At 42.5% G+C, this 22924-nt stretch overlaps 1 protein-coding gene across 4 annotated transcripts in view; it reads left to right on the top strand.

The window, feature by feature from the left end:
* LOC310873882 (ecto-NOX disulfide-thiol exchanger 2-like) overlaps positions 1 to 22924 on the top strand; it is a 147549-nt gene that overhangs the window by 83507 nt on the left and 41118 nt on the right. For all 4 annotated transcript variants that reach the window (XR_014570515.1, XM_083786439.1, XM_083786438.1 and 1 more), the window contains one exon: positions 14964 to 15089. Coding sequence is in view for 3 of the 4 variants with exons in the window: in XM_083786439.1 (XP_083642565.1) it covers positions 14964 to 15089 (126 nt within the window). In the remaining variant the exon portion in view is untranslated. The remainder of the gene's footprint in view (positions 1 to 14963; positions 15090 to 22924) is intronic.

Below are 22924 nucleotides of genomic sequence, written 5' to 3'. Positions count from 1 at the left end.
TTCTACAAATGTAAAGTCTGCTGAGACGTTTTATCTACAGTACAGTATTATTCATTAATCCACAGACGACTGGTGGATGTATATCTGTACCTGAAACACCAATGGAGTAACACTCTCTGATAGGCCCACTTGCTGCTTGAATTATTCATTTCCTATCAGCACTAGCTTTGTGCAACTTTCATGTGAACTTCAGTGTGCTAGCACATCTAACCTCATACATTAGGTGCTCTCTGCATTTAAAATCACAACACAACTCGCAGTAAGAGAATGTGATGAACTCGCACCACCTCTGTTTTATATAAGCTGAGATGACTTGTGGAACATCTCACATTATACCGGTAGGGCTTTTTGGCTTTCCTGCTCAACGTTATACAACATGATGTCTATAGAGAGCTCATTGTTGGAAGAAACCTATAGCCGTGGAAGATATACAGGGCTTGGAGTTTATTGGCATAAGGCCTGGGCTGAGTAAACATAGAAAGTTTTTTTTTTTTGTGGACGCTAGACTTTTGCTTCAGATGTTCTTGCTTTCTTTCTCTGCAGCCTCTCCTCTGCTCTCTCCACCCTTGGGCGCCAGAGATCACAGCAGCATACACACCAAAGAGACACCGGCACACATCTCTCTCGCTCTCTCTCTCTCTCTCTCTCTCTCTCTCTGTCTCTGTCTCTCTCTCTGTCTCTGTCTCTCTCTCTCTATGTTGAACCTTTTGAAACATTTCTTCATTCCTCTATTTTTTGTGCACGCATACGTGTTGTCAGATGTAAGAAGGGGGGCTCCAAGGAAAAAAAGGCACTGGCTAAGCTACAATGTAATTTCTATGTCTGTGAATTAGCCGAGAAGGTTTTGGTCTATCTGGGAGCTTTAATCAAGAGTAGCGCTCTGAATGCATATGGACTCAAGTGCTAAATGCTCAGTTATATTCAGTAGGCTTTGGTCTATATGGGAGCTTTTATCAGGGGTAGCACTGAATATATATGTGAGACTCTAGTGGAAATGTAAAACCTAAAACCGTTCAGCCTTAACACCCCATTTAAGCTGTTGGAGTGTCATATCAGTCTGTCCCACTGTCCCACAGACACTAATACTTAGCATTTTAATTTTACATTTAAACTCCTGTTTGATCTGTGTGTGTGCTCAGCCACTGGCAAAGGAAGATTCCTTATCAGACAGCAGCTTTGACAGGAGCTATACCATTCTATGTGTACTCATTTTTCATCGTAATGTATTGAACGTGTGTACGGTTAGTCTAATTTGTTTCAGTAGGCTGGCTCTCGTTCCTTTCGTAGTGTATCTGACAAGATGTTTGAACCTGGCTATATCACATGAAAGACATCCAGTGTGAGGTAATGGAAGAGATTGTCTATCTATAGATCAAGCTTGTTGTTTATTATGGGGTCACTTTTATTTCAACTGAAGAGCTGGGAGGCGTAAAAAGCGGAGCAAACAAAGGTAAAATATATTGTGCCAATACAGCTACTGTAGTAGCGAGTAGAACTTAGTTATAAAAACAAAAATCATTGCAGGCTAATTTAGAAGGGTGAATGTCCCTGTGTTTAATATGTAATAGGCATAGCAAGGTGGTAATAAAAGTACTGACAAATTCAGCTCTAGCAGGTTTATATATGTATGCTAATTCTAAACATGCAATCTTTGTTTGTTCCCTGGCGCCTTTCAACCACGCTCCCAATGGGCATAGCAACTCCCACACACATTGTCACATTGGATCGACAGAGTCTAGGTTGGAGTACCGACTTTTCTCCTGGACTGGAATTGTGACTCGCCAAACACTTCTATTTCACATTTGTTTCACTTTATTTCAAAGTCTAAGCCCGACTGAAGCTGACCAAGTAGTAATAGTAGGAGTTTGCCTTATTATACAGCTACAAATCAGACTTTGACGAGAGCTTGTGTTCCATTATTGTCTGTAATAGGCTGTATGTGTGGGTGTGCGTGAGTAAAGCGATACGAGCTTGTAGGTCTGCTATTGTTTTTTAAATCGAAGAACGACTGACATTTTTAGACTCTGATCTCAGGTCAGAATGGGTTAGTCAGACCAGTGTGTCCAGTGGAAAACTCGTATGAATCTGATCTCAGGTCAGAATGGGTTAAGATGCTTGATTCAGTATTTTGATATTTGATATTCATTTTATCAGACAAGCTATTCAAACTCCATTTTAACCGTGATGGATTCATCGAAAACACCCGTTCTTGGTCCTGGCGACTGATTACAGATTGAATGCAGGTTGCCTCATCATCCAGAGTTGATGGACCTCCTTACTGCCTCCCATCTGTAGCCTTTGTTCCCTTTGGTACAGGTGACTAATGGTCAGGAAATTGTTCTTGATTAAAGTTTGTAGTGCCAGGAGGCTCTCTGTAAAAGGCCTCTGCTGCATCAGAAGGCATTTATCTTCAGCTCTCTGGCAGCACCTACTGTACCTACCAAGACAAACTCAAACTGACCCCACAGAGGCTTTGCTTTCAAACATCAACATACCGCTTTCTCCACATTCTGTCTCTCTCTTTACCTCTGTATCTCCTTGACATAGAAGAACAGAGGTCTCTTGCACGGCAGTACAATATTATAATCACTCCTTTCGCTAACAATGACTTGACCTTGACTGTTGTGTTTTTTTATTTTTTTTCTCTCATTCTCTATATTCTTCTCGCTCACTCTGTGAGAGAGGATCTCATTGTCGTGTGTGGGTGGGTAGTGCAGAGGATGACAGCTTTTGGGTGACCTTATCCTGAAGAGGGCAACTTTGTTGTCCAAAATGTTTGTTTTAAATTATTTTCTTGTCGTTAATGAAAGTCTTGGCATCAACAGCTACAAGTGTGCAATGACTTTGAACAGTGTTTTTGATTCCGCACAGTGTCCCCAATCGGTTTATCTACACACAGGACTGTGACATGAACTGAGATGTGTATGTATGTAATACAGATTGTCTTTTGACCTATTGCTCAGGTCGGAGTATGGCTTCTGGGAGGCTAACCTCAGCCTAGCTATTGGTTTACTAACTGAGTGGTGACACCCACTGACTCTGACCTAATTAAAGACCTAGTGAAATGAAAAATCGGCCTACGATTTTCATAATTTTAAACAAAATAGATGGACAATGGATGCCAAAACAATGGGAAAATTTCCATTTTTGTGTATTTTTATATCAAAAGTCCATAAATCTAATTTTAATTACTTACTTTGAACGAAAACATGATGCGTGATGACGTGCCGAGCCTCACATGAATAAAGATTACGGTAATCTTGATTTGCGCACATGTAGCAGAGCTACGTCGCATAGCCTGGAGGGATGCGACGTTCTGCTTGGTGGAGGGGAATGAAGGGGAAAGGAACTGGTTGGAATAACGTCTTTCTTCCACGCGCTACGTCCAACCAGGGAAACTCCCCCCTGTCAGGTTGAAATGAGCGACTTGGACACTCATGCATGAAGGAAGCATGAGTTCAAGTCCGTTGCTCTCCCCAGGTTGGCGGAGGGTGTGTAGAGCCCAGACATTACATTAGACAATTGACACAGGGGTAAAAAATAGGTTACAAAATCGTGGGATAAAAATTATTAAAAATACCGTAAGATGTGTCCACACGTCCCAGGCAGGTGTTATAAGGGTTGAAAAGGCATGTTCCTGTAACCTTGAAGCTCTACATGGGCAAAACATTGTTCTGATTCTATAAAAAAGACGATCAGTATTATAGAGAGCAGTATTATATTATAGTGGGCAGACATTCCCTTCTTCACTTGCTTTGACATTACACCTCTTCAGTTTCCATTGAATCGGTTTGAAACAGATCACTGTTTGTCACAGATTACAGCGATATATTGGGACATAAAGGAGAATCATGTAGAAATCGATGGTGGCACTCAACATGGGATGTCTAAATTGGCATCAATATAATAAGTGATGACCTCGTGAATTTGGCTTTAATGAGAACCCCAGTGGAGTCTGATTACAAGAAATGTTGATTTGTACCAACAATTATTTTTAAATTTAAAACCTTTAGTAAACCAATTCCTTACTCAAGCACTGACGACGACGTCACATCTTGCCTGCCCAACATGTAATTCCTGGAAACGCCTCTGCTATGTAAAGCCCATCACACACCGGGTGCACAGAGACGCGGCTGGAAAATGGAACAGTGGCGTATTGGAGCGTCAGGCGAGGCGTGAACGCGCGTCGGACGCCGCCGGTGTGCCATAGGTTCATTGAAAATAACGGAGGCGGCTGTTTTGACGCGCGGCGTTCGCAGACGGTGTGTGAAGCCCTTAACCTGACTCCGCCAGATGGGGGCAGCAGAGAGTCCTGCTGGGGAGCCCAGTGTACTCTCTGCTGGTTATTTTATAACCATTTGATTTATTTTGCATCTCCATCCTCTTACTATATCAAGGCCTAATCGCTCTCTCTAAGGATAAGGAGATGCATGCACATCCACAATTGTGGCCAGGTGGTGGACAAACAGCAATATAGTAAAAGTATTTTCTGCTCAACCATTTGATCACAAAGATCTTCAGGAATAGAACGGTTCTACGTGCACGCACGCACACACACACACACACACACACACGCACACGCACACTCACACATACAGCACTTCACTCTCTCTCGCCGTTAGGTGTGTCGGTGTCATTGCAGGTATCTGTCAGGACACTGCTCAACCATCCCAGCATGAGAGGAAAGACCAGGCCTTAAGACAACAGCACCCATCACCCCTTCTGAAAGCTTTAGCAGCTCCAAAGCAGCAGGCCATAACACACTCACTCACTGCTAGTATTTCTGTCAGTCCAGTGCCCTTGTGGATCATTTTGTTGTCCACTTGTTGCACTGCAAGTTCCTCGAGTGTTGACATTCCATCGCAGCAGCTCCCTGGCTTCTAATTGGCTAGCGCCGATATGATTCCCATGGTGTAATTGACTGCTGCTGATAAGATGCCGTCAGCTGCTGCAGTAATTGTCAGCAGGGTGACATGACACCAGCTCAGGAACAGCTCGGTGGACGCGACAAATTCAGGCCCTGAACCCATTTTCTCCTATGGATACCTTTTCCTGGCAAGGAGAGTTATGATGCTACACAGATAATATGAAATACCTGCTATAACAGAGTGCTTAGGACTTTGCTAATTCCACTTTTTTCATTATAGATACAGTGTGGTTTTGGATGCAGGGCGCTATTGGCACCACAGGTCATTATACAGTAGATAGTGTGGTTTTGGATGCAGGGGGCTATTGGCACCACAGGGATTCAGGGATTCATTCTTATTCTGTAACCTACTTCTGTTCTTGGCTCAGTTCAGCTGACTCTGCTAAAACCAGGGCACATTTTTCTGAAATATTTAGCCCATTCTGTCTCGTTTGGACCCATGCTTATAGATATAACAGATGTTTTACTTACTGGCTCAGTCTCTTGTGTTTGTACTAGAACTGCTGATAAAGATATTCTCACAGTATTATGTCCTTACATAAAACACTTTGAATCCCTCCCTCCCCTGCAACTCAACTTGTCAGACCCCCACTGTAGCCGCAGGCTCCCCCAACAATGAATACGGTACATATCCATATCATATCCAAATGGTTTACCGGATAATCTTGTTTGTTCTCCGGGATGTAACCACCCTCCTGTTACTGGTTAATGGATCACATCAAAATGCATTCGCTTAGCAGTGAGACAAAGCGCTATATCTTAAGTCTCATGGCCACTATCCACAGAGCCTGTCTAATGGGTATTTCTATTTGGTATGAAATATGTTTGCAGAACTACGTCTCAGATTCCCTACTTGTGATTGAGTGTTGAGACCACCTGCTGTGTTATCAACCCAGAGATAACAGATATCTTCTGCAGCCATGCGTCAATAATAATTATTAAATAATAAATAAAACACCTGACAGAGTTACACAAAAAATCCCCACCATGCACCTGTAACCCAATGCATGGATGGGTTACAGGCATAGCCAATCGTTTCGGATTTGCCCGCCAGCCGCCATCGACTTCCTGTTTCAGTGTCGTCTTTAAGCCCTTTTTTCTCTGAAGCTAGGCTGCATATGCTGTAAGACTGTACCCTCACCCTGTTTTTAGAATTGGAGATTCAGCATGGATTTTCATCCAACGTCCGAACTATAGTTTTAATGAAATAAAAATAATAATGTTCGAGCGCCAAAGGTTCTTCCCGAGTGCTTATAACCAAGCTGCAATTCATTATATATCCTTTGGGGGGCATAGTCTATCGGTGAAAAAAGTGTGAAGTTTAGTTTCACATCACAACGCGTTGCCGCCCATTAAATGGATTTAAGTTCCAATAAATAACCCTCTTATTGCATTTGACGCTATTGACGTAATTAATTAAAAAATCCCCCACTGCCCTTGACATAATTTAAACGTAAAATGATACGTATTTGGCCGCAGACCCCCCATCTCAAAATATTGTGTACCCCACATGCAAAGATTTGATATAGATATATTCAAAGATTTGCACAAATGACACATTTATTGTGCATTATTTTGTTTTTAAATAGCAGATTTACAACCTCACAGCGTGGCACACATTATGAGCTTGTAGATTTGCAATTTTTGAATGGACAATGCTAAAATCTAGAATGAGTCGGATGCTTTCATAGTTTTAAAATAAGATCTGGTTGCAAAAGGGCTGAAGTGGCCCTTTAACTACGGTGGGAGGCTGGTGATGACACATTTTGGATTGACGTTGTCAGGCTCTCAGTGAGCATTGTATGAAGGTACAGTACATCACGTTTTTTTTATTCCCATAGACTTTTCTAATATCACGTCAAATAAGAACTGTGTTCCAAAAATAAACAAATGATCCCGTCGGTTTTACTATTAATATGGATATGAAGCATCAACTGACTAATGTTACTGCCGCCAAATTAATACTATTTTTGTTGGAACAGACTATCAAATATGACTGACTGACTATCGTATATGATACAGGGCCACCTCCCCGACAATATCGAGACATTTTGTTTATTTTTGGACCGCAATGCTTATATGAGATGATTTTTAAGAAGACCCAATGTTATTATTCATAGAGAAAAAATGTCCGCGACCCAGGGGATGAGCAAATGATGTCAGGACTTCTGTGCTCTATTGTTTTGGACAGAGAAGGGACATCAGTTGCACTGTGTTCATTAAGGATTCTTCCCCACTCAAACAAAGCCTATAGAGCATCGCAGTCCCTCCCCCTTTCAGAACGACGAGTGGCCTAGGAAATGAAATGCAATGCAAGTATTTATTTAAAGACGGTTACGCCGCGGACAAAGCCAACTCGGATCGTGACAAATCATGACAATGAACACAATATTTTGGGCCTTTCAAATCATTAGAAAGAAGAAAATAAAGGCAGGAGACAACACTATTTGTTTTGTTTTTCTTCTTATAAATTATTTGATCGGCCCAAAACATTGTGTTCATTGTCATGATTTGTCACGATCCGAGTTGGCTTTGTCCGCTGCGTAACCGTCTTTAAATAAATACTTAAAGAAAATCCTATGGGAGAAATGCATTGCATTTCATTTCCTGGGCCACTCGTCGTTCTGAAAGGGGGAGGGACTGCGACGCTCTATAGCATTCCTCAGCCAGCAGCCACTCCTGCTACATCATTAGGATCAATGGGCCAATCGATTCCCTCCTGAGACCTAATCACTTATAGATTAATCATGCCACTCTTAGCTGTCAATAGTGCCTGGTTCTGGATGTGTTCGTCAATAGTGATTAATTGTAGAGGGCAAAGAGGTTTTGTGTGCTGCACCTCAAGAGCAGAGGGCCAAGTTCATCAAGCATCTCATCACACAGGTTGTTTTGTAAAGTTTGAAATTCTTCCCAATAGAGAGTTGTGATGATACATCATACTGTATGTTGGGATCTTTCTTTCTCTCTTTTCCCCTTGCATCCTCCCTCATTCCTATTCTGTGTTATCAGTGCAATCTGTCTTTGTCGGTCACCCCTCTTGAGTGTGATAAGAAGGGGCAATGCCCTGCTCCTTGTCCTGTCCAGTAATGGATGCTTCTCCCCCTGACAAACACACACAACATGCTGTTGCTGTGTGTTTACTCTTAGAAGATGGCTCCCCGTAAGGGAATTGAAATCTGTTTATCCGAGTCTGTTTATGAAAAGCGGCCGATCAGCCTGGCGAGTCCTCGGTATGTACACGTTCAGACATATATTCTGCTGTCCTCTGAGTGTCATGATTATTTAACGTTAACTCTCCTTTATTTTTCTATCCCTCTCCCACGTTGCCTCTTCAAAGGCTCTGCAACGGCGTCATTCAAATGGAAACAGTTGTCAGTCATATCAAGGGGGATTTACTGTAAATGGCTTCTCAGCCATTCATCTGCAATGAAAGCGAAAGCTAAGTCTGACTTTGCACTGGAGCCCAGTTTAATCATGCCACTGTTTTCAATAGAGGCACCCATGGCATTCAGTCGTTTGATACGACTCATTTAACGAATGGTAATTGGGTATTTAGCTCGAGTCACTAAATAAAGACTTGCAAAGTTCACAACAGAGCAGTTCTAATGTGTTGGTTCATGTCGGCATTATTATTATTCAATCAGTCCAGACCGAGATGACTTATTTAATCGCCTCCGGTGGCTGCACATCTCTCTTGAGTCGGCTTCTAAGTAAATGTGGTCTAGAAAGACCGCTCAGGTAGAATATTTGCTGCTCTTTAGAGGTAATTGCTTATACTGTGCATCTGTTACATGACGGATACTTTTCTCCTTGTTCGGTTCCGCTTCATTTTGGGTGCGTTAACCTAATCTAAAATGCAAATTAAGAATTTTTGTTTACATATTTTTGTCAGGTGTGATATTTTGTCATGCAGTGACATCACATGAATAAATGTCAAATGTGTGCAACCACTCTTCTTGACAGCTCCACAGTCTGGCCGCTGAAACCCACTCACTAATGTGGAACCGTGATATTTGTCAGTGTTTAATTGTCAGGTTACCGGATTGAAAGGAACACACGGAGACAGGAGTTGACTGGATCTCAGTGACAGTGAAGTGTGATGAGATGGACCTGCACTCCATTAGCTGCTTTCTGTAATCCATCGTTTTTATCGTTTTTTGGATCTTCCTGAACGAGCATGCTGCTGAATTGAAGCAGAAATGTGGTCTGTCCTGTGAGACCGGTGTCCTCGGGTCTCTCCTGTTTCTCTCTGTGCTGGGTCTGGGTCTCTAATCCCTGCTGTCTTTGTTGCTCCTGGTCCTAAATGAGATGTGGTGTTGGGGAACACTCTGGTAGTATCATAATTAACAGATCAAAGCAGCAGAGAGAAGGCCAGTCATACATCATTAAATCCATGTGTGGATACACATTGCATGCCAGCCTTCCTGAATCTGAGGTGTGACTGTGATGACACAACAGTGTCAGCGTTTGACAGCAGTTGTCAGTAGATTCTATATATGTACAGCTATATCCTACAGATTTATTTTGAATACTTTACATGAAATGCACTGACAGTGTTGCAAATCACAGTCATAGAAGTTAATTTCCTCCACCGAGCAACAAAAATGTTGTTTTACCGGTTGAGTTCCGGACCGGTATGCTAATGTTGTGTAACGGTTGTAACCAACTCAAACCGCAATTTCCCGCTTTTTATAGCCTACACAGATGGACCGTGCGTGTATTTGGTTGTGTGTGCATGGGTTCACTTAAAGCTTGCTCTAAGTCCATGGATATATATTGTACACAATCAGTCCTATTCCTTTATTACGAAGTATTTTCAGAGGGAAAGGTATGAAAACCAGGTATTCTGATGCTACATAGAATGGTCGGTCCCCCTGGCCTGTCTAGGTCACCCACTAGAGAATCCTCACTATTCATGTGCATATGCATAGTTGACTTATTTGCTAGTGTCTCACTCTGTTTGCATGCAGTGTTGTTCTCACTTGAGCTGATTACTATTTACTATGTTGTGATACGGTGCAGATGTATGTGGACTTATTGCTATTGGTGTATACTGGTGTAAGGATTCTGTTATGAGCCATCCATATGACATTATGACAAACCTGCCACAGCCTGTAGAAAATTATGGTAATGAAGATTTCAGACAAATATGATCAGAGCCTAGACTATACCAGTCATTTAGACATTTTCTTCCCCTTTGGTTGGAGCACATGAAGCTTTAAATTTACAATCTGTAAGTTTTATGTCTTGCCTGACATAGGCAATTAAGAGGCTATTGGAATGCACACCAACGCACTCCAACCACTGCAAATCTGCTAATTATCTTGTATTATCATACTCTGCTGTACAGATTGGTCAAAATAATGTTTTATTCATTAAAGTGAGTCCCGGATTGTAACTTTAATTAATTGTGCCCCATCTGCCTATTCAGCGATTTCCTATTCAGTGGAGACATTATATTATTCGCTAATTACAGGTTTAGGCAGCTCATACATGTGGAGCTATGAATATCCACCAATAATAGGATTGTTTTCATTCTCAAAAGTTCTCTGTTCCAAGTTCAGTCAGGGCCTGAGGGGCGTTGAGCCAATGTGTTTCTGCTCTTTCCACCCTCTCATCTTTCTGCATCTGTCTTCTTCTTTCACGTCCTTTTCATCCATCTGTTTTTCTCTCCCTCTCCTCTCTAACCCTCTCTATTAGATCTCTCTTGAGGCTGTAATAGCCCTGTAGTTAGCTGTTGAAAGAAGCCCGTTCTGCCTTAAACTAAATAGCCCACAGCTTCTCCCTGCCTGCCTGCCGGTACAGGCTTACTGACTTAATTTCCCCATTGGCCTGGCATTGTGAGAGAGTTTGGGGTAACTAAATGTCAATCTGGGCCCAATATTGGTTATTCTCGGTTCCCCGATTATTTATTTTTCTTACTGTTAAATAGGGCTCATGAGTCAAACGTGCGTGTTTTCAGTAGAATATTGTTGTTACTGTACCTCCACATCAGAATTGTTACATCTGCCGTGATGGTATCAGCTCACAGCACATGAGAATCTTGGACCAATTTAAGCAAACTGGAGCCAGCAGCTAAAATGTAATCATCTTTCTTTCTTTTACAGAGAATTTCCATTAGCATTGATCTTTATACTCTGAGCTCCTCTGATCTTAGTATAAACAATTAAATCTTTCATCGCCTTCAGCTCTTTCCCATCCAGTGCAGACTGTTGGCTCAGAAAGTGGTGTAAAGTTCTATAATCTGTGTTCTCACTGTTACATTTTTAATTATAGTGATGGTTTTATTTGTGTGTGTGGCGTGCACAGATAGACACTAGGGGGTGCTAGAGCACCCCCTGCCCCTTTCCCTCTGGACAGCAATGTGCCCTTTTGAGAAAAAAAAGAGAAAGAATACGTTTTTTTTGTTTGTTTTTTGTAAACTTACCCCGCCTGTCTAAAATCCTGAAGCTTTCAAAATGAATTATACGTGAAAATCATCCAAACATTGATTAGAGTCTTCTCATATCAGTTATCAAAAGGTTGACGTTTGCAGTGTTATTCTCATTTGTAACATCCTCTTTAATCACTAATGGACCCCTTTTCACAGCATCCATTTTGATGGCTTAATGAAATAACATTTATTATGGGTGGTGTTACTATATGTGTCTGCATGGACAGCTTCTGTACAGTTAAATTCATGCTCAGTGTGTACTCTAAATGAAACACACCTACAGTAGAATTTATGTTAATTCTACTGTAGGTGTGTTTCATTTAGGTTACACACTAACCTAGCATTAGCACACTAACCTAGCATTAGGTGTGACCTATTGGCACACTAACCTAGCATTAGGTGTGCACAGGGGACTGGCCATTCCACCCCTCTCCTTCACACTGTACCCTCTACCCCCCTCCCTCAGCAGAGGTCAGGAGGCTAGTGCAGTGGATTTGACCCCGGGGTCTCCCTCAGTCCCTGGGCCGGTAGCAGGGCTTTCAGATGAAGGTCAGCTTGATGTCAGATCAATTCAGGACCCCTCCGTCCTCTCTTGAGAAACCCTATGACATTCTATAGAAAACATCTTCGGGCTAATCAGTTATCAGCTGTAATAACCCACGTCTGTTCAGAGCGCCACAGCTCGATAGACCACTCAAATTCAAACCAGCCTCTGTGATTATGTTACGCATCTCGACTTTACCAGCTGTGAGCTCATTCTAAAGAGGAGGTATTTCCAACACAGCAGCTTGAACAAAAATCCATTATGACATAGAGCTCACCACCTCTGAACTCTGCTTGTTAAACCTTTGGCGTGATCTTAGATTAGACGTATTGCTCACGCAGCAAATATCTTTCCCCACAAATGTGTCCATATTGCTTCGTCCACATTTCACCAGCTTCCCCATGTCGACTGGTTCAAAGCCAAATGTATTGAAATATGCAAGTTAACATTTGGTATAGAGATTCAGCCAGGGTGCCTGGACCACCACGCCGGCCTCAATAGCAATCTTTAATGAAAAGAAAACTAAAACAGCGTGGCCAGTCTTTCCCAAATATGGATTGATGGCAGGAGGATGGTGGATCTGAGATTATCAGTTCACAAAATGAGAAAGAATTCACGCAATAATATTCACTGCCTTGACCTATTGGCAGTGTGCACAAGAACCGGTCCAGTATTTTTGCTAGATTTAGCCGCAGACACAGACTCTTTTAAACAGCTCAACCCCATGGTATTGTGGTAATGCGGTTATTGTCTCAGCTCTACAACGCACAATACTTAATAATAATGCAGTGAATATCAAAAGTGGATATCAATGTTATTGTAGTATCTGCACAGAAGCCTATAAGCTTGTGGTCAAATAATGAAAAATGTTTGTGCCCTACTTGGAGACCGAAACACTGGCTGCTGTCACACGTCGGCAAATCAGCACCGGATGAAGGGATCTCATGGATTTCTCAGCTGGTGGTGTGTCTGGCTGCTGTGTTTGTTTTGACAGATAGTTGACATGGCTGCTCTGGAGGTGGAAACCCCTGCAGTAAGCTGATGGTGTGTGTCCCGGATGGCCTCGTAACCTGAACATTACCTCTCAAAGAGCTGGTTAGGTCACACAAAGACCTCGTAACCTGAACAGTACCTCTCAAAGAGCTGGTTATGTCACACAAAGACCTCGTAACCTGAACAGTACCTCTCAAAGAGCTGGTTAGGTCACACAAAGACCTCGTAACCTGAACAGTACCTCTCAAAGAGCTGGTTAGGTCACACAAAGACCTCGTAACCTGAACAGTACCTCTCAAAGAGCTGGTTAGGTCACACAAAGACCTCGTAACCTGAACCGTACCTCTCAAAGAGCTGGTTAGGTCACACAAAGACCTCGTAACCTGAACAGTACCTCTCAAAGAGCTGGTTAGGTCACACAAAGACCTCGTAACCTGAACATTACCTCTCAAAGAGCTGGTTAGATCACACAAAGACCTCGTAACCTGAACAGTACCTCTCAAAGAGCTGGTTAGGTCACACAAAGTGCAGAGTGCATCCCATTAGCACAGTTACTGCAGTAAAATAATCAGAATCGGAAGCCTGTATTGCCATGAAATGTAAACATGTTAGGAATTTGGTGGACGGTTCAGAGCACAAGTCGTTCTTGTAAACTTGTCCCCCTGAGTGCCTCCCCAGTGTCCCCCCAGTGCCTCCCCAGTGTCTCCCCAGTGGCTGCAGTTTCTCCCCAGTGCCTCCCCAGTGTCTCCCCAGTGCTTCCCCAGTGTCCCCCCAGTGCCTCCCCAGTGTCCCCCCAGTGCCTCCCAAGTGTCTCCCCAGTGTCTCCAATAGCAATACAAGAGCAATACTACAATCTAATCTTAATTTATTAATCTAATTAATTAATCCAATTAATTAATGAATTAATCAAAAATTTCAGCGCGCCAGAAGGTCCCTGGTGCCCAGCACCATGCCAAAACGTTTTCCTGCAGGAAACACTGTATACTGTACAGTTAATATGTGTGTGTGTGTGTGTGTTAGGTTGCGCACAGGTGGTGAAAAACAACCATGCTATTTTCGTGCTCATACCCAGGCACCCAGCTACCCAGCCACACACATAGCTCCGTAAGGGAGTGGTTGCACCACTCAAAAAATGGTAGCAGGAACATCTTTAGTTGTAGGATTGTCCTACAAAACAAAAACGAATGTAATCGCTGTAGCACACCACTCTATAGAGAGGCAGAGAAGCGAGACACATTTCCAGGTGCCTCTCAACTCTAGGAATGTCAACACGCACGTCGCACGCACACACACACACCCACACACACAGCAGAGTGTCTTACTGATGTTTTGAGGTGTGTAGTGGCCTCATCATCCTTATTAACTGTGGCATGTGTGTGTTTGTGGTGTTTTGATGTGGGGAGGTGAGAGGGAGGGCAGCTTGGCTCAGCCAGACACTCAGTCTCACAGCAATTTACATGTCTGTTAGAGGGAGAGGGTCAACCAGAGGAGCCAATTACAGAGCATTAACATTGTGAAATCCACTGTGGAGCTGTGAGAGGGAGCATTCGTGTGGACTTTAATGGGGGTTCCTAATGGGGTTGCTTTACTTTGGCTGTGTTTTCCATATTGATATTGATATTCTAGGCCAGAATCGTGTGTGCGTGCGCGCACATAGCTTATTGTGTGTCAGGAGACTGTCAGTACAGGTCAAAGGTCAGTGAGACAGGAAGTGTCCCGAGGCCATGCTGATTAACCTCTCAGCCGAAGTTTAGAAAGCAGCAGTGTGTTGGTGAATAGATTCCAAATGATAGAGTCACAATGACCTCCCCTCTTCCACTGGGATTCTTTGGCACAACACTTCTGAGTAACTCAGACAAGTTACTCAGAAGAGGGTCCCAGCTACGGGGTGGCGTATGTCGCTGTAGCCATACTAGCCAATAGCCATGGCTGTTTCCCAAAACATGTATTACTTCCTGTTTCCCTTGCTTACTGTAAATCATTCTGGATTAAGAGTGTCTGTTAAATGCCTAAATTATAATCATGACTCTTTCTCTCTATTTCTTTCCTTTCCTTTCTTCCTCCAGAAGGGATCCATAACATCACCATGGACCCCATGACGATGCCCATATCAGATCCGGGTGCCTGGGCTACAGCCATGAACAACCTGGGCATGGCTCCCATGAACATGAATGGACAGCCTCTCATGCCAGGTATGTACCACATGAACCTAGAACTGAACCTGAACTCATGCTTTTGTTAAACCAGTGGTTCTCAACCTGTGTGTCGGGACCCCCAGGTGGTTCCCCGGATGATTTTGTGATGGTCCCCAGAAGACCTATTCAGGAAGGGGACCCCTTTTGGGGTTCTTGTTGCCATACACAGTATATATAGTAACATAACATTTCAGTCCTAAATTGGTTAAGTAAGGACTTTCCGATCTTTTAATACTTTAAAAAATAACAAAAATCACACCTGTGTGAACTGAGTGTTGCAACTTCTTGTGAGGTTTCGACTCTTCTGAATTTACAGTGTAAACAAAGACTCAAGGCTGCAGCATACTCAGAACTACATACTGTACATGCAACATACTGCAAAAATTAATTTCCGGTGAGGTAATAGCAAATTGATGTCATTGCAGAGAAAGCAAACAAACAAAGTTCATTTGCGCAGTTCTTGCACCTCCCAAGATATTCTAACTCAGTGTCTCTCAACCTTTTTTGTCCCGGGGCACACTTTTCATAGCCTAAAAATCTCGGGGCACACCTAGATATATGGTGTGTGTATATACTGTATATATACCGGTGTATGTATGTATATATATATATATATATATGAACCCAATATACTTTTAAAAACACACATGACAGCACTCGTCAAATAACTTTAAAGAGAAAGAAAAGGACAGAGACAGTGCCTCAGTTTCACCAATTTATTTTTGAAAACTCATACAAAATGTAGCACACACATGTTCAATTTGTCAATGCAAAGTAATACTTCTAAATAAAAAAAGGAGTTGTAAAAACAAGAACAAAAATCTTTTGCCACAATACAATGGTCTTAAACTTGAGCACTTTTGTACAAAGAAAATCGTAAAAAGTAATTGATAAAAAGAAAAGTAAATATTTTTGACAAGTTCTGTCTTAGTGTGAACCTTGAGCTTGTTTTCCTGAACAAAGAGTTTTTATCCTGGCTGAGACGCTGGACAAACAGACACGGAGCTCCTCATCAACTGCTCTCAGTCTCTCTCTGCGTTTGTTTTTTATGCAAGTCAGGCTTGAAAAGCTAAGCTCACACAGGTAGGTTGTGGAAAAGGGGAGCAGCACTGCCATTGCGCTGGCTGTGATGGCTGGATATTCTTTGCCAACAGCCAACCAAAACCTGTCCAGACTTAGTTCCTTGAATTTCTTTTTGAATTGATAGTTCCCCCGTATTTCCAATAACTGCTCTTGCTCCAGCATTGGGCTGTTCTCGTTTTCCGCGTTCAATGGGTCATGGACCGTTAGTAGCCGCCGTTGTTGCTGCTGTTGCTGTGCCGTCGTCAGGTGGAGGTGACTCGGCGGCGCTGTGTGTGCTGCTGTCGGGTTCTGGTGGTGTCTTTCTGGAGGGAGCGAAATGTAGCGTCTTCTGGATGCATCTCTTCTTTGCTGCTGGTTCCATCTTGTAGTAGTAGCTGGACAATGTGAATGCCATGTCTGTGCTGTGCCCCATTTATACAGTAAAGTTGCCAGGCGATTAACATTTCTATGGCCGATGGTCGTTAAGAGTCTATTGTTCCGTCGTCATGTTGTTTTCGGACGTCTATTTAGACGTGTGACAACAACAACGACGCAACAATAGGACGCCTAGCTATCGCTTTCGGGGGAGGGCTAGTGTTACTTTCTGTCAAAATCTCGAGGCACACCTGGAGATTTCAAAGGCACAGTAAAGTGCTGCGGTACATAGGTTGAGAAACACTGTTCTAACTAACCAAACGTTACTATGGAGACACCAATGTGAACATTGTGTGCCTTATTCTTATGTCACATGTTTATATTTTTATCTAACTGCTTCTCCACGAATGCAACAGCCATATCTCTGTCCCGTACCACTTTAAGACCTCAGGCTGTCTGCTCTGATGTGGAAGGAAGGATGGTAACTTACCACCATGATGATGCTTAAAATGTATGTTGGAATGTTATTCCATGCCCTGAGGGAGGGTCCTGAACATGCTTATGATGCGATGCTTCAGCTGTAAATAGATCTAAATTAGTTATTTGACTGATTAATCTTTGAGCAAGGTTATCAAATTATTTTAGTACATCCTCCTCTTCCAGGTACCCCAGGGAAAGAATGCCTTTCCCTCCATATATGATGGGAATTACCTAGTAAATGGGGTTTGATCAGATGCCTAATGAGAGGCTTAAACACAGGTTAATTTGGATTACGTAGCAAACCTTCCTTCGGGGCTCCTGTAAATAATAAATAATTATGGGTTAAGTTTAGCTAAAATAAAAAAATATATATTATGCTTGTGGAGTTAAAACGGAATTCTCTATTACTATATACCATAGTGCTCTCTTGGGGTGCAGTGCCCACTTTACAAACTGTGTAAGACTGAAAGTGTAGTTATAAAATAATAGTTTGGGGAGGTCCAAGACTCCAAGCCACATTTAGTTGTTGTAGTTTTCCTAGATGTACTGTAACCTCTGTCTTTTGGTGTTCAGATTCTTTCAATTGTTAAATACTTACTGGGAACTGTTTGAGGGAGTGAGGATGTAGTCAACTTTAGGGTCCGGATGCAGTTCATTTTTAGAACGCCCTTTTAAGGCCACTGAACATGAACAATTCATGGAGGGGGGCTCAGATCCTGTCCAGTTAAAACATATTTCTAGAATATTCAGATTTGTATAGTCTTTATAGACTTTTTATAGTCCAAATGAAAGCAGATATGTAGTTACCAGGGTCTGTAGAGAAAATACGGGTCTACATGAATAATGCGCTTTTGAATGGAGCCCTCCTTACTTTGACTCCAGGGACATTTTGATAATTTTGAATTGCAGCTGCAAGAGGTTTAATCGCCAGACAGGAGAGTAACAGAGAAATTGCCATTGTTGTACAACAATGTAACCATTTTCGTAAACATCTGCCAATATTAGTAAAGTACTTCCGCTCTATGCAGTCAAATGCTTTTTCACTGTATAGTCAGTATAGTGCGTGTGTTTACTGGTCTTGACTGCCCACATAGCGTTGATAAGGCACCTATAGTATTGTCAGAAGTGACTCTGTTACGAATAAACCAGTGGTGTTTGACGGTGGACATCACTTCGCCCAAATGTAGACACGTGCATTTTTTTTACTGTGCATACAATAAACTTTGATGAGTAGAAAGGGAGTACCACCACACATCAGTGAACACACAGGTCCGGTGCATCACAGGAGCAGGATACATCATCAGACAAAATGAATAAAGCACTGGACCGTCACAGACAATTAAATGCCTTTTATATTTACAAAGTAAACAAGTGGCTAAGGTTTCAATGCCAAAAGTGCATCTTCATCTGAGTCATGGAGGGCTATGATGAAGATGCATTTTGCATCGAAACCTTAATCACTTGCAAATAAAAAGGCATTTAATTGTCCTTGACACTCCAGTGCTTTATTCTTTTTGTCCAATAAACTTTAATGGTTTGTACGTTTTGGATAGGATTTCCATATCCAGTGAGATCAAATTTATTGCGTGGTACAGTAACTTTAGCATTCAGTGTGTTTCTTATCATTATGAACTATGGATATTATGCCATAGAGTGGGCCTCAATTCACCACTATTTCACCACTAATTCACAATATTTTCAATAATAGCGTATTGCCCCTACAGTATATCCAGTGTCCGGATCCTCTGTGCTGTCCTACCTGTCCAGTAGGTGTCCTAAGTGTGTGCCTTGTCTGCTGCAAGCCCAGATGTCTCTTGTTCAGAGCTAGGCATTCCTTTCTCCCAGCCTTCTGTCCCACATTTTGTTTTTTGTACCTTTGCCTGACAAAAAGTAGCCTCTATTGAGAAATATTATTTTGTTTTTAGTCCATCTGGTCTAGGTTACTTTGCCGGATGGCGTTTTCCTAATTACCTCTGTTATTTAATAGCCCATAATCAGGCATCAAGGGACTCACACTGGTCTGTAATGTAGGAAATAAATAAAGGAATAAATAAGAATTTCCAATTATGGTAATGTGATGAGGAAGTATGAAGGAAGTATAAAGGCCGGTGTACAATTCTCTAAAGGTGACTTGTTTCCCATGCTAGCAAATCTCTTTCCTGCAATAGGATTCAATCTCTATCCCCTGACCATATAAATCTTGCAATTTAAGTGCGGGAATTGTGTCTATCCTCAGCAAGACGCCAATTCTGTGCGTGCGCAACATACTACCTTTTGTTTGGTGTCCAGTATGTAGTTTCTCCAAGAAGGCAATTGAAAAGAGGAAGGCAATCGGCTCCCCTGCCTCACTGCCTCTGGGAACCCGACAAAACACATTACTGCATCTGCCTCTGTCCTCCATGTTACACAGTTTCTGTCAGATGCACAGAGAGCATCCAGCTTTGACCTTAGGGGTGATAGTATTCCTGCTGGGCATTGCTGCCTGGCACACCTCCACCGGTGCCTTTCAAGCAGGTGTGCTGTGACGCCTCATTGAACACCTCTGTGGGTCTAAGCGGGTCTTCAGCTGGGGAACACAAATGTAAAATGACCACTTGCCATCTTGAGATGACTCTCATCAGATAAAAATCTACATGCCACTATGAGCACATCACGGATCAGGCAGCCATTCTCTTCGCGTGACTCTCGAATATCTGCAATAAGTGGTAGAGTGATTGAGTACATTGTCAGCAAGGTTGTCTTTGAGGTTGTCTTTGACTGCAGTGCAGTGTTTGCTGCACTGCTTCTGGGGACTTGTAGGGTGATATTGTGGATTCTCATGTTTTGGCTGCGTCGGCCATTTGGAGTGACTGTATTGAAATGAACAGGCCGAGCTGAGTCAGCGACATGGAGTTCTGACTCTATTATCAGTCTGAGGACTGGAGAATCACACCCTCTCTCATTCACACACACGCACACACACACACTCGCACATCCATAAGCTGGCAGACACAGGCTAATTAGACTGACTTAGACTTATCTGGGTTTCTGACAAAAAAATAAAACTACCCAAGTTTATAAATGAAAAAGTTAATCAAAAATATTTTCTGCTGAACTCTCCAATGATGCATGATAACCTCCCTTCTATGATGAATGCCTGGATAGTCACTCGCTCACGAAGTCTTCCCCTCAAAAAAGGGGTCCGCTGTAAAACTCAGCTTTAAGACCTGAGGCCTACAAATGCCATCTAAATCAGTAGTTTGCACACTTTAAAGATTTTTCAAAAATGTACAAAAACAAGTTCACAGTGTGGCACTAAATGATATGCTGTGAGCTTGTACATCTGCTATCTTTGAATAGCCAACACAAACAAAATCTAAAATGACACAGATGCTTTCCCGGTTTTAATGGGTTTAGTCGATCTGGTCCGAGTACTTTGCTAGATGGCATTTTACTAATTACCCACTTTTTAATTGGCATTAATCGGTCATCAAGGTACTTGTGCTGGTCTGTATCTACATAATGTCGGAAGGCCTAGTGCATTTATTGAAATGAACTGGCTGAGCTGAGTCTGCGAAATGCAGTTCTGACTCTCATCATTCACTTCCTGAGGACTAGAACACACACACACACACACACACACACACACACACACACACACACAGTACACACACACAGTACACACACACATCCATAAGCTGGCAGACAGGCTGATTTGACTGACAGTCGTTTGGTTTCCGCGAAGATGGCAGTTAAGTCGGTGCCAAGATGCTAATCAAAATCTCAGAACTCTCCAAAGTCCCTTCCATATCCAATCACTCACTCACTTCCTCTCTCTACCTTTCGGAGGGGCAGGTAAAGATAGCAGCGGCTGTGTGCATGTAAATGCAGGCTCTCCCTGCTTTAAATGGGGCAGATCTCTGGCTCCTGGCAACACTTCAGCTCTCACCCTCCATCTGGCTCACCAGCACTCTCTGACAACCACAGTAGGTTTTTTCATCACGTACCCCACTTGAAAAGATTTAGATAAGTATCCCAACTCCACGGGGGTAGTTTTCAATTCAGGAGTGAGTTCACAGTCACACCAAGGGTCAACATCACATGGGAGCAGCCACACTGAACAAACTTACTCCACTTAACAGACTCCATATTAAAACTATAGGCAGGGGTTCTCAACGTTTTTGGCTGGGGACCCCTGGAAATACTTTGGCCATGTCTCGCGACCCCCCCCCCCCCCACCCCCAATACAAACTGACTGAGAAGGTATGTCATAAATTAATGCTGAAACCAGATATAATCATTAACGAAAGTTTATGCATGTAGTTATGTAAACTCATTTCCATTTTCCAGCCATTCAGTTGCAAAAATAACCTTTTTTGCAACGGAATGGCTCTCGTGGGTCGCAAGGGTTCTCAACCCTCGCGACCCACAGGTTGAGAACCCCTGCTCTATAGTCCTGCTGAATTAAGACATGTCTCTCTTAATTTCTTAAACATAATATGTAGCATTCTGCATCCTTTGGAGCAGAGGTTCCCAACCACTGGTACTAGTACCACTAGTGGTACTTAAGCCCCCCTCTGGTGGTATTCAGAGGAGTCTCCCAAAAAAGGAGAAAAAAAGACAAAAGTTGAATGAAATATTTATATTACTACAGGTTAGTTCTTCTGACCAACCAATTGGTTGAAATAGGGTCTCCAGCCGTGCTGAAATGAGCATGACAGCACACCTAGCCGTTAATAGAAGATTTGAGAATAGATTAATCACATAGAAATGGAAATATCATCAGTTGTGCTGATTAGTGATTAGACAGAGTTTTGTCAGAGCAGCAGCATTATTGGCTTAGGAATGGAACAAAAAGGGCAGGTACTGTATGCACGCCTGTATTTTAACATCAGTTCTTATGTGATGGTACTTGGAGAGCCAGATATTTTCTGATGTGGTACTTAAGTATAAAAAGGTTGGGAACCGATGCTTTGGAGAATACTGAGCACCTCTCCATCCAGACCGATGTCATTCCACTGACGTTGGTTTAATCACATTAGTTTAATGGTTCAGAACCAAGAGGGGAGATGAATGAAAAAACTCTGAGGCTTCAGCTTATTTATTTTCTCTCCCTCCTTAGCGGACCCATTTTCTATAAGGTCTTGTACAAATCTTAGTTGAATTACAATTTGTCACACTCAAGCTTACATACACACGCGCACGCACACACACACATACACAATCCTGGCATATATTTAAAATGGGAAGAGTGCATGCCTTTCAACTAAGCAGAGAGAGAGAGAGAGAGAGAGAGAGAGAGCAAAAGGGATTTAGAGAGAGAAGACACATTGCAGAATAAAGCCTAATAGATGGTGAGTGGAATGGTGTAGCTGAACCTAATGTCATAGATGGAGAGAGGGGAGCACTCTGTCCATATTTCAGATAAAGTGTTTGTGGAGGTGGGTGAGATTTTCCTCTTGAATTTCACTGTGTATATTTCCGGGGCTCTCTTCCAGAGAGCGACTTCTATACAGTGCTCACAGATAAACACAGATATATTCACAAATTATAAACGCATACAGCACACACATAAGGAAATACACATAAAGGCCAATATAAGTATATACACAATTTATACATGAGTATATAGAAATACATACTGTAAATTACTGTAACCCAGCCCAAAAACATCATTGGGCTGGTCATTTCACGCCGATCGATCCAGCAGAACCAGAGATTGGCTGTACACAGATGGATGGACACAGACGGATAGACAGCGGCGAATAGACGGAGACAAATATCAGTCCGGTTTAGTCCTCCATTATGGGAGACTCACCACTGTTAAATCAAGTCAGCTGATCATGTAAAGTCCGTCTTTCATACGATCGTACAGTAACATTACACACGACCATTCCTATGCTTTTGTCATGTCGACTGAAGTCCAAATACAATAA

The sequence above is a fragment of the Protomyctophum parallelum genome, assembly GCF_964188405.1.
Source record: "Protomyctophum parallelum genome assembly, chromosome: 16".
NCBI lineage: Eukaryota > Metazoa > Chordata > Actinopteri > Myctophiformes > Myctophidae > Protomyctophum > Protomyctophum parallelum.
The sequence above is the reverse complement of the archived record's forward strand: the minus strand, read 5'-3'. Positions and strand labels throughout refer to the sequence as shown.